Raw genomic sequence first — 13,222 nt, forward strand, 5'->3', positions numbered from 1 at the left:
ATACGAAGGGACAAGAATGGCCACTGCCCCAGGTTACCGACGGCTGGGCTGGCATGGGGAGTGGGCGCACCAGATCAAGACCACCCGCATTTAATAAAGGACAGGGTGAACACGCCACGACTTGGGGACAAATTCGTCGGAGTGCCATGATCAAGCATTGTAGGCCTATTGCGTGGCAGGAAGCTAGTAGCCGGCACGACTTGGGTACAGTGTGGCAGAGCCATGATCGACCTCGCAAGAGACCACCACCACTAGGTATATATATCTCTCAGGGGTTTGGGGCTCTCAGATTTTTCTCCTTCTAAATTCTCTAAAAAGGGATATTGACTTAGGCATTAGAGGTGTTTCTCATCACTTCGAGCTCTCACTTCTTGCGTTCTTGTAGGTTCCGAATGGAAGGAAACTATGGAATTGCTCGAGTTATGAAACACGACATCACCATATATGATGATAATTATGATCAGCATATATATTATCATATTTAATTTATGAATTGCAAGTTGCGAAGATGGGGCAAGAGGGTGATGCTAGCTTGCTTGCCGGGGTTCATCTTATCAATCTGAAATAAAAATGCCCATAGCTACCCAAACATGATTACCTTATAATATATATTATATAAGACATTAAAACTCAGTAAGAAAGATTTGGAGACATTCCAAACACACACACACACACATTATATATATATATAAATATATATATATATATATTTTTTTTAAAAAACAAACTATTATGGTTCAACTACAAATTATTTTGGGCTTTGGATTGCCAATGTTTGGGTCGGTACTCCAAACTTTGACACCTATTATAAGAAATATTATTATTATTTTTTTTAAGTTTTGCCATTCACAATTTCATGAATTGCTAATTCTGAATATTTCAAGCATAAAAAAGTTATTAATTTAAGTGATATCTATATATATATATATATATGACTGTTTGGTTAAATTTAACATATATGTCAGTAATTAAGGAGTGATCGAAAATGAAAAAACTGATGATAAAAAGTAATATTAATATTGCTCCGATATATCCAATATATAATTAAAGTCAATTCACTGTCCTAGTTGTTCTTATACTGGCATGTGATTTATCTGGTTTAAAATAACAAAATGTTACACTTTGTGCCCTGGCACGTAAATTCAAATTTTAATTAAAATTCGTGGATCGTCTGCTGGGAATTAATTTATAATTAATTAAGCAATTCTAGGCGCTATATTTGTGACTTCTGCTAGCTTGAAAGCAATCTTTTTTGTTGAATGGCCCACTGATCATAAATTAGAATCATCATCACAGCACATGATTCCATGTCTACAGCACATGCACCATCACAGACATCACAGGAGAGTAAATCGAGCAAGACCCCATAACAAACTCTGCACAGCCAGCTGCTGCCCCTGCTAGGGATCCTGCCTGCATGAGCCACACTGCTACGCTGCTACTGCTATGTGCTGCCTCTGCTGCACTACATTCTGCAGCTTGTAACAAAATACCGTTAGAATATTCTTGTAATAATTATTCTTAGCATGCTACTATATAAAGGCCTTTGCCTCTGTAAATCAATTCAAAGAAAACATTTCACAACGTTTCTAGTTTTAACACTCGATCGATCATAGCTAGATCACACTTTTAATTAGCTAATGAATTAATGATCTAGCTTATAACCAGTTTTTTTATTTTAAATTTTCTTTCTAATTAGTACGTAGTAGTAGTTAATATATATCACTTCAAATTTGAATTCTCCACTTAATTTAGGATAATAATATATTCAATATTGCAATGATATATTAATTCATATTTGTAACTTTATTTGTTTATATAACATGCCCAACGCATGTTAACATTTTTTATAAACATAACTAGTATTATGGTAAGCAGTGATCAATATTACACGTCAGACTTATGAATATAGTATAACTAATTTATTTTATATATATATATATATATATGACAAGAACCATACTATTAAAGTATTAATTAAACATGTGAATGAAATACACATCAAGAGCGTATAATAATTGTTCAGTATTTGAAAAAAAAATATTAATGAATAATGATCACGTACGTCGTATATACGTGCTTCACTTGCTTATTTTGCTAATGATCTTATTAATTCCTATATTCTACATTAATATAAAACAAACCAAAATCTATTTAGCTTGATATAAAAAAAACTTGGATTTTAATTGAAGATTATCCGGCAAACTAACCCTCATTTTTAAGAGTCCTGTGCTCAGACTGCAATGGCACATAATTATTAAAAATAAAAGGGAGAGAAGAGTAAACATGGAGAATATAACGATTGTAGCATTATCACTCGAGGTACTGCCCGACATGTGGTAGCCCAGAACATTTATGCCTGGATGGGTCAGCAGGCCTATAATCATTTAACAAGCCTGCACAACCCAAAGATTTCAGGGGCCCATTTTGATACAGAGGTAACATCTCATCTCATTTTATTTTAAATTAATAATTTTATAATAAAAAATACTCTAATTATAAAATGATTATATAAAAATAATCTTATAAATTGACGTAATTTGATGTGATCTGTTAGATTGTATAGTTACTTTTATTATATTACAGATCTGACGGTTTACATGAAATCACATTAATTTGTGAGATTAGTTTTGTATAATCTCTTTATGGGTATAGTACTCCACTTTCACTATTATTTATAAATCATATCAACTCATATCACTATTCAAACGGATCCCTAGTCCTTTTGTGTTTTCTCTTCCACGCCAAATGTTGAACTTATTATTATTATTATTATTATGGAAAAATGAATACAACAAACATGCCAAAGAATTGTAGCTGAAGATGTGCAGCGAAGTTAGGTGAAATGGGACTGCTCTTCCAAAAATATTGTTGCAGGTGACCATATGCTATCTATATATAATTTATGTATACCCACAAGACTTGAGACTGTTTTAATTTGTTTTTCCAGCATTTTCCAATTTCCCAAAGGTGGAGTTTTTTTGCTTCACGTGCTCCTATAAAATCATTTTTTTGTTGTTGTCATTATTACTTTAATTATTGCTATCATCATCGAGCTTATCTTCAAGTCGCTTTTTTATGATGTACTTATTTTGTCTCTCGCTCATCTTTATTAAAGTAAAATATTATTAAGGTTTATATTTTTCTTAAAGTTGTTTTTCGAAATTTAAAAGCTAAAGTAAGAGCGACTGAGGACTAATCTAAACTTATAATATTTATTGAGTATTTAATATTATTAAAAAAATTTATTAAGTTAATTATAAATATTTTAATTATCATTTTATGTGTATACATATCTCACTTTATACCATAAATTTTAGATAAAAGTTTTAGATAATCTTATTTCGTGTCTTCTCAAAGAGGATAATTGGTTCTTATATTCATTTAATTAGCTATGTGTTTTTCCTTCTTTTTCTTTTTTTTTTTTTTTTTTTTTTTTTTTTTTTTTTTTTTTTTTTTTAAGAAGAGCCGAAAGTCACATGTCCAATTGTGACTCCGTCCCAAATTTTATTAATCAACTCTCACTTGTGGCGGAGGAAAACCGTGGTTACAACCCGAGGCCTGGGGGCTACAAATATTATAATAAAACCAAAACCCAAGCCTAAAAAACCAACTAAACTCAACCACAATACAAAAGCCTCAAAAAAACCTTCAAAATAACAACCTGCAAAACAAAATCTGCACGAACATAGAGTGAGAAATGAAATGATCAAATGCAAAAAAAAGACATACCTCTCAAAAGACCAGCTCACATAGCTTTCTATCAACTGCTTCGGATTCTACGTAAGTAAGGAAGGCCCCCTCTATCCAGCCTAATGTTACCTCTAATAGAAGGAGGCAACTCAGGAAGAGACAACCATGATCCCGTAATACCATTAGCACCCATTTTAGCTAAACCATCCGCAACCGAATTACATTCTCTATAACATTGAACAAATGAAACATTAATCCCAGCTAGACGACTCTGACTTTCATCCCAATAGTCTTCCATATACCATAAGCCACATCTTTGATTCTTCAACCAATTTAGTACTAACAAGGAATCTAGTTCAATCTTCACAAATAAAAAACCCATCAATCCAATATATCGAAGCCCATGAAGTAAACCCATCAGCTCAGAATAATTGTTCGAATGATGCCCCATTGCTATTGCAAACCCACAAACCAGATTACCTTTCTCATCTCGAATAATTCCTCCCGCACCTGAAGGGCCCGGATTACCTAGAGAACAACCATCAACATTCAGCTTTACCCAACCTTGCTTAGGTTGTTTCCACCTGACCGGAATGACAATCTCTTTCCTCATGACATTTAACGGCATATTAAAATATTTTAAAATACCTTCATCACACCGATTGAGCAAATTAACATTATTAAGTTTAACTGCAATCCAAGAAACCCAATATTTGATGGAACACCAAACTTGTTGTACCGATTCCATTACTCCTTCCATTCGGGCTTTACAACGACGGCCCCATAACTGCCAAGTGATGATTGCCGGAAGAAGTCCCAACAGTTGACCAGGACGATTAGAATTCTTAGCCCTCCTATACCAACACTCCACCCTCTGTCTCCATGAGCAACCTTCCACCCAAGGAATTCCAAGAACCACCGAACATATACGCCAAATTTTTTTAGCAAAATCGCCTCCCGCAAGAATATGATTAAGATCTTCATAAGTATAACTGGAACAACAATCACAACGGGAAACAATAGGAATACCAATTCTGCAAATTCTATCATCCACAGGAAGACAATCATGTATGGCCTTCCACATCGTGATTGAAATTTTTTTTGGAAGAGCAGAATGCCAAACCCATTTTGCCCAAGGGAATTCTGGTCCCCTCAAACGAATACAATTCCAAGCACTCTTCGAAGAAAAATTACCGTCATCATTAGGAAGCCATATCAATATATCTTTCCCATGTTTAACCCTACCCAATTGCATAATAATATCTTCAGCTTTTTGATGTCCAACCAACCCAGCAAAAATCTCTATATTCCAACCCAACCCAGTTTTACAATCTTCCAACTTAAGATTTGGCATACCCGAAATCTGAATATTATGACTAAGAGGGGCATCATCAACCCACTTATCATGCCAAAAAAGAAGTGTACCCTCTCGAACTCTCCATTTAGAATTTGCTTGCACTAAAGGAATACTTTTCAAAATCATCTTCCAAAAATTAGACCATTTCTTTGGATCCATCATAGAAATATGCCTATCACCAACATACTTAGCATGAAAAAAATTAGACCAAAGAGATGTACCTTGCAAAAGATTCCAAGCTAACCTCATATGTAGAGATGTTTGCACATCTTGAAGACTCCGAATACCCATCCCACCTTCCGAGACAGGCTTACAAATATCCACTCAAGAACGCCATTTTTTCTTAGTTTTCCCATCTTTTACACCCCAGAAAAAGGTGCTGATGATTTTTTGAAGTTTCTCAATAACAGCTTTAGGCGTCCTTAAGATAGAAAAACTGTGAACGAGAATACTTTGAAGCACATGTTTAATGAGAATCAGACGCGTCCCACTGGATAACATTCTGGCTTGCCATCCTCCAATCTACATTGAACTTTAGCAATCAAGTCACCAAAATAAGCTATTTTCAATCTTCCTGAAATAATAGGAACTCCTAGATATTTAAAGGGAAAAGTCCCTTCCGTAAAACCCGTGAAACGAAGAAGTGCCCGACGTCTAGAAATAGGAATTTGCGAAGAGAAAAATATAGAGGACTTGTTTTTACTAACTACTTGCCCCGACCATTGTTCGTACGTCTTCAACACATCAGAAATAGTTCTTAAGGAATTTTTGCCCCCATTACAAAAAAGCACCATATCATCCGCATAGAGTAAATGAGAAATAATGGGGGTACCTCTTGGATGGTAAAAAGGAGTAATCTTACCCATTTCCACCTTTTTTTTATCATCCTTGTAAAAATTTCCTCAACAATAATAAATAAATAAGGAGATATAGGATCTCCTTGTCTCAACCCACGACCTCCTTTGAAAAAACTTTTGGGAACCCCATTCATGATCACAGAGAACCAAGGATTAGTGATGCATTTTTGAATTAACATGCAAAAAAATTCTGAAAACCCAAATGCTTTAAGAACATGCAAAAGAAAAGACCAGTCCACACTATCATATGCTTTAGCTATGTCAATCTTCAAAACAACATTTCCACCATGAGCCGGCTTATTAATAGAATGAATCAATTCTTGTGTAATACTAATATTCTCAAATATGCTTCGACCCGGAAGAAAAGCTCCTTGTTCAGGAGAGATAATTTTTGCCAATATGGGGGAAAGACGATTAACCATAATTTTAGTGCATATTTTGTAAAACACGTTACACAGGCTAATTGGCCTAAACTTATCAAAACTTGTCGGATTATCCACTTTAGGAATTAAAACCAAGAAAGTAGCATTAAAAAACCTCGGAAGATTCTTACCTCGAAAAAACTCTGACACCGCATCAACAACCTCATTACCCACTATATGCCAACATGATCGATAGAATCCCGATCCAAACCCATCAGGACCTGGACTACTATTTTCCGGAATGGAGCAAAGAGCTTCATAAACTTCCTGGGATGAAGGAATGTGAGTAAGAAATTCATTTTCACCCCGAGAAATAATAGGTATGACCAAACCCCCAGATTCGGCTCTTCACAGCAGGAACCAACCTCCAGGAATTGTGAGAAATAAGAAATAGCCCCGTCATGGATTTGTTCTGGTGAGGAAAGAGTAGTACCATCTGCAAGTTTCATCTCTTTCACCACTTTATGGTTACGCCGACTGACCGCACGGAAGAACGAAGATGTCGCTTCTCCCTTCTGAATCCAACCTTGTTTAGCTTGTTGAGCCAAACGTTTTTCTTCCCTAACCAACCAAACTGAAAGCTCCAATTGTGAAACCACGAGATCATCCTCTACATCTTTGATATATTCAGATTGCAGACTGACCTCCAAACCCTTTATCCGAGCCTCAAGCTCTGCTATATGAATTTCCGTCCTCCCAAAAATGTGCTTATTCCACTCTCGCAATGCAATTCTAAGTCTTTTAAGTTTATTCATAAGCACATTTAAGCTTGAGCCTCCAACCACCTCCATCTTCCAAGAATTCAAAACACAGTCAAAAATTGGGCATGAGATATCCACATTTGCTGAAATTTAAAAGAAGGATAACCATAAGTAACAAACGGATTCTCCAAAAAAATCGACATCGGTGCATGATCAGAAGAGGTAGGTGATAAATATTCCAATTTAGCATCTGGAAAAATATCTAGAGCTGCTGTGTTAAGAAAGCAACGATCAAGCCTCGCCCATTGCCTAGATCTCCCCGAATGACCATTACACCAGGAAAAAGAATTCCCACAAAAAGGCATATCAAGAAGACCACAAGCACCCACCCAATCATTAAACTCATCCATAGCCAAAGCTAATCTTGGCCGTCCCCCTCTGCGTTCCGAATCATTCCTAATAATGTTAAAATCTCCCATCACCATCCAAGGTAATTGGTGAATATTAGCTGCCATCAAAACATCCCACAGTCTTCTACGCTCCAAATAGGAGCATTTCGCATATACAAAAGTAATTCGGACAATATTAGGATTATCAATACGAACTGTCAAAAATTGATCACCCATATACTCAACAACAAGATTTAATTCCTGAACCCAAAACATCCATAACTTACCTCCGTCATCAACATTAGAGCAACAACAATCAAACCGCAAACAATCACGCCACAAATCTAAACGGGAATTACTTACCATAGGCTCAGCAATAACAAGAATTTTAGAAAGAAATTTTGATACCAATTTTTTAAGGCGCTTTCTTGACGTACCTATCCCCCGAGCATTCCAATACAATAAAGATGACTTCATAAATTAAGCCGGGCGGGCTTATTTACGACCCTGGAAGAACCTCTTATCTTAATACCTTTCCCTTTCCTTTTCTTATTCAATTTAGAATCTGAATCCGAAGCCACAATATTGTCTTTAGCTAAGTGATCCAATGACCCTTCTGAGTCCGAATCTGAGCAAGTGTGACCATCTGAGCAATAATTCGTATGCGCAACCTCCGCATAAACTGAATCATCTGCTTCCTGAACAGAGACCTCCTCCAGCGTCCGTCCTTCATGAGTTTCCGTTTGCAAAAATTTCATAATGGGTGCAAGCATGCCCCCAGTTTGCAAACCTGCCATATCAGTCTTAGAACCCGACGCCACACGTTCTTGGTCTATTCCCGAACACAAACCTGCATTTTCGTCTAGAGGCTTAGGTTCCACCAACATCCCCTCCTCAAGATCAACCACCTCCAGTTCTACGTCCATTGATCTACCATGCCCCACCTGGTCAATAACTGGATTAATGGGCACCTAAATTGTGGAACCCGGTTCTCCATCAGCCTCTTCCTGCGCTAATATTGGAACTGCTTCCATTCCTCTGTCTTCAACACCATTCATACGGTCAACATCCGATTTCTCCCATACTTGATCATTTGGAATAAAGTCCTCCACATTCAACTGCCTCTCTTCCACCTTGCTAGACTCACCCTTCTGAACAAGATTCCCACCTTTGGTTTCCGTGATAACCCAGACCTGTTCCATCGTTGCCTTCTCTTTTGGTTCCGTCATCTGCACATTACGTTTCTTGCCTTCACCTTTACAAGTCTTGGAGTTATGACCTTGAACATGACACTTTGGACAGTATGCCGGCAATGTCTCGAACTCAATACTTTGATAAAGACTTTGGGGGTTTCGGGGGGTACCAATCCACAACGCTTGAATAGGCTCTTTAGAAATATCCATCTCTAAACAGATTCTTGCACCATTTGTACGAGTAGCGCATCGGGTGGGATTGTCTCGCTTTAGAAATCTTCCAATTGGAGCCGTAATGCTACGAAGGAAAGACTCATGATAGTAGTTTGGTGGAAGACCTGGCAGCGTGATCCACACCGGCACACGGACTGGTTCTTGATCTTCTTGGAATTCAGTAGTCCAATGGAAAACTCTATACGGTACTCCATTGATTTCACAATTCTCACGAGCAAAAGCCTTAACAAAATCTTCCTCCAACGCCAGTCTCACTAAGACATTCCGCGGCTTACTCATAGATGAAACAATCGGTTGGTTTGATAGACCCCATTTGGCTTTGATGAATGCTCTTGTGGAATCAAGAGAGGGTCTTTGTCGGAGAAATTTCAATACTAGAGAGTATTGAAAAGGTATAGCCGAGCGGTCCACTTCATCTTTAGAGAAGATAATATAGACCTCTCCATCAACAATTTTGTGAGATCGGAATGGTACCATGACTTCAGGGATAGGCTGAGGAGTCTCCAGGACCAAGTCTGCATAGGATCTGAGGCGAGGAGCAACCACCGAAATGGCCTGGTGGCCTTCGGTGACAGCCATGCATAGCCCCAATCACACGAACGATTCTTGGAGAGTTTCTTGGAGATTCCTATCCTAATTAGCTATGTGTTTAATAGTATTTATATGGAGTTAAAAGGTAAAGGAAGGAAAAACACTTACTACAAGAAAATTGTTTATTTGTGACCAGTTAATTCTAGTGAAATGACTATTTACAGTTAAAATGAGTCTGTTTTAGTCATAAATAGTCTTTTCGTCGCAATTAAATAACTATAAAAACTCATTTTTCTTGTAGTGACTGGAAATAATGATCTGTATAAATTTTAAATATATAAAATTTTTGTTCTTTGTAAAAATTTAGGCCGTAAAAATATTTTAAAAAATAACTTTTTTCTTGCATAGCCTTTTTTTTTTTTTTTTTAATTAAAAGACCTACATAACACTTATACATGTAAAATTTATACCTAACATTATTTAGATAATTATCTATGCTAAAATTCAATCACATGATTCCACTCCCGACAATACGATATCAGCTGGAGTGGAATCATGACCACATAAAACACATTAACCATGCAGACATGGCTATCAGTTACCTTTACGTACGTCCATTGAATATGAGACATTCAAGAAACTCATACCTACCATGCATATATACTGTATATTATACAGTAACAAGTGACATGTCTGCATGGTTATGCATATAAAGCCATACCTACCACGTGATGACATGTCATCCCCCCCCCGGGCGGCGGAACAACAATTTTTTTTTTTTTTTTGGGCAAAATTACTTTGCCTTTCAATTGTACTGTTTCCGTTTAATAATTTTTTATTTATTTAATAATTAAGGTAGTGATTTTAATTATATTAAAATATTTTTTTAATATTTAAATATATTAAAAAATATGAAAAGAAAAATAAAAAAAAAGGCGGTCAACTTGAACGTGAATGGCCCGATTTTTTTTTTATTTTTTATTACCAATTATATGATATTATATTTATTAAAATAAAGCAAGAGTTGCAAGAAGTATTGATCGAGATCAGATCTCTGATTCAATAAACAATAAAAATATACGAGAAATTAACTAAATTTTACTAGCAAGGGTCACCTAAGGATGCAGGGACAGTACGTGTCAACTCTATCATGATCCCAAATAAATAATAAAGTAATTATAAAAAATGTAAATATATCATAAATTATCATTAATTTCTTATCTATCCTTCCACGACATAGATGATCGATCTTCCATATATATATATATATATATATATATATATATATCAGCTCCTTCCAATATAATTCCTTAATTTTCTGCTGACTTTCCAAAACGGAGATTTTCTGCAGGCAGCATGAGTTTTTGTTTTTGTTTTTTAACTAAACAAAACATTATATATATATATATATATAGAGAGAGAGAGAGAGAGAGAAATATAATTGATGTGGATATTCGTATTGAGTGGCACACAACTTGAAGGTTGTCTCTATGATCTGTCTACCAGTCGTAGCCTGCTCGTAGGTCAACAACAACCACTGAAAGTATATCATTTCCCATGTCTTCTAAAACTAAAATAAATATAATTAATGAAAAAAATCTAATAGTAAGTGATTCTACGTCTTAATACGTACATTTATTCAATATGATTGATTAAAAAGTAAATTTTATTAAAAATAAAGTTAATTTAAATTTAAAATATGAAAGCAACAATATTAATACACATATTAGTACGTAAACTTATTTGTACATAACAAAACTCTTAATTAATTGACAGCAAAGAGTATGTACGTAGCCTCTCTATATATATATAGAGAAATATTAGAATGACGTCTGAATTTATTTTCTTATTTTGATTGTTTATGTTTTTATTTTATTTTTGTTTAATAATTAAAAAAGTAACTTTTAATGTATTGATATATTTTTTTATTTTTTAAAAATATTGAAATATGTTAAAAAAATAAAAAATAAAAAAGTAAATTTATACTAGTGGCATAGCCAACTATCATTATTGGGAGGCAGCCTAGTACTACTCTTAAGGCAATTACGATGAATAGGGTTTGATGCCAGCTCCTTTCCTCTAGCTAGGAAAACCAACATTTTCTTACCTATTTTTCACCGGAACAGGCTATATATATATATATATAATATATATATATCATGATCACCCGCTCCTATTCAAAACATTCTGACTCCTAATGCTCATGTGGAAATAAATATTATATATACATCCACGACTTCAAGCCTACAAGAACTTTTTAATTTATTGAATTTTAACTAAAGGACGTACAAATCTCACAAAATTACATGATTATGAGGAGGAGTACTCCTAATTAGCAACCTCTACATGATAAACTCAAATCTCTCCTGAAATTGCTAGCTCTTCCGGCTGGCCTTCGATCCAAGTTTTCTTCAGCTAGTCCTGATCATGCACCCGTGGGATATATCAACTTGGGTAACTTAATTCTATCAGGTCACATTTCGGCCACTGCATTAACGGATTGGGAGCCGGCCGCCGGGATGATGAGCGGCTCACGTTGCCTAGTATCATTATCCTCTAAATCCTCGTTGTTCAAGACTTGCTGCTTGGATGGCTTAGGTTTCCAATAAATTGCATAGAGAATCAGCTGAGCTGTTCCAAGAAGAAATCCAGTCCCATTTGGCGTCTACAAGAGTAAACCATCCCTTTCAATTATGAGAACTGATCTAGCAATTACTTGCATGGCATAATTATTTATTAGCTAGCTGATCATTTTGTTTTTCCTCCAAGGTCTACTTACTCCTACAAACCAGTCTTTCGTGAGAAAGGCATAGAAAGTCCAAACTCCTCCGTTCAAGAAAAGGATGAATGAGAGAAGAAAAGGCATGTACTCCACACTCTTCGTGGTCACCACTGTTTTCTACAAAAAGTTTTAACAGCTTAATTTGACATAAGATTACATGCAGATAAGTATGAATTATAATCGGCTTTTGTTTTTCATTGACAGATCTATATAATGAACCTGATCATCATGATCTTACCATAGCCGAGAGAGGTGAAGCATATGCAATCATGCTGAAGCCTACACACAGTAAACCTGCAACATCAATCCGCACTTCACCATGTAGCAAGAATTGTGTCAACAAAACTGCTGCTGCTGGAAACCCCACATCCAGAATTGCAACAAGTATGGCGGTTCTAGCCTGAAATACATATACAGCAACACTCATGATGTGCTGATATATCTAATTCAATGGAAGCTTAAACTCATTTTGCAGAAAGCTGAGATCGAGAAACAAAAATCATATATATATATATATATATATATATATATACCTTCATTCCAGGAGGGGCGTAAAGCAGAAATATGAAAAGAAAAATGATCTCTACAACAGCACCAAACATATTGACCGTGGCAACGAGCAAGCTATCAGGCTTAATAAGTCCATAGTAAACCCAAAAATATGCATTCAACAACTTGCAAATGTATGGAAGGCTCTCAAATTCCTCGGTTGATCTACGCTTCACAATTCTCCAAAATGTTGGTCTGCGTACAATTAATTTGCAAGTACCATTAGAAAGAAAAAAAAAAAAAAAAAGCAAAGTATTGACAAGAAAATAAATAAAAACTAGATCTAGATGAGCATACTTACGTGGGTGAGAGGTAGACTAGCCCCGACATAATGTTGCCTGAAACATATACAAGCAAGAAAATCAATCGAAACAAACTGAAAAATAACCAAAGTAATTTAATTATAAAGGCTGTATAAATTAAGAAAAGAGATGGGACGTTGTTACCTAGCACTCCAGTAAAGTAAACTAAGCTTATCATGCTGAGAAAGATTAGTTTCATGTAGAGTGGATCG

At 35.6% G+C, this 13,222-nt stretch overlaps 2 protein-coding genes across 3 annotated transcripts; both read right to left on the bottom strand.

The window, feature by feature from the left end:
* Window positions 1-8,390: 8,390 nt before the first annotated feature.
* Window positions 8,391-9,425, bottom strand: LOC121259579. The gene has a single exon (XM_041161213.1). It carries the CDS (start codon window positions 9,423-9,425, stop codon window positions 8,391-8,393), a length of 1,035 nt encoding a protein of 344 aa, XP_041017147.1.
* A 2,208-nt stretch (window positions 9,426-11,633) lies between these two features.
* LOC121261648 (bidirectional sugar transporter SWEET17-like) lies at window positions 11,634-13,222 on the bottom strand. Of its 2 annotated transcripts, XM_041164116.1 has the most exons (6): window positions 13,155-13,222; window positions 13,010-13,046; window positions 12,693-12,903; window positions 12,398-12,559; window positions 12,157-12,276; window positions 11,634-12,042 (listed from the first exon to the last, which is right to left on the bottom strand). In XM_041164116.1, the coding sequence occupies exons 1-6, from the start codon at window positions 13,207-13,209 to the stop codon at window positions 11,851-11,853; spliced, it is 777 nt and encodes a 258-aa protein (XP_041020050.1). In that variant the 5' UTR covers window positions 13,210-13,222; the 3' UTR covers window positions 11,634-11,850. The 2 variants fall into 2 exon arrangements, with proteins under 2 accessions (XP_041020050.1, XP_041020049.1); XM_041164115.1 differs by having other exon boundaries at window positions 13,010-13,217.

This window comes from Juglans microcarpa x Juglans regia, chromosome 4D (assembly GCF_004785595.1).
Source record: "Juglans microcarpa x Juglans regia isolate MS1-56 chromosome 4D, Jm3101_v1.0, whole genome shotgun sequence".
NCBI lineage: Eukaryota > Viridiplantae > Streptophyta > Magnoliopsida > Fagales > Juglandaceae > Juglans > Juglans microcarpa x Juglans regia.

Excerpts from the sequence above, each read along its gene's own strand:
- LOC121261648 (XM_041164115.1), bottom strand. The coding sequence starts at position 13,209 with ATGAAACTAATCTTTCTCAGCATGATAAGCTTAGTTTACTTTACTGGA. Across the intron at positions 12,904-13,009 it reads CTAGTCTACCTCTCACCCAC|ACCAACATTTTGGAGAATTG; the intron begins GTAAGTATGCTC and ends AATTGTACGCAG. Across the intron at positions 12,043-12,156 it reads CGAAAGACTGGTTTGTAGGA|ACGCCAAATGGGACTGGATT; the intron begins GTAAGTAGACCT and ends TTACTCTTGTAG.
- LOC121259579 (XM_041161213.1), bottom strand. The coding sequence starts at position 9,425 with ATGGCTGTCACCGAAGGCCACCAGGCCATTTCGGTGGTTGCTCCTCGC.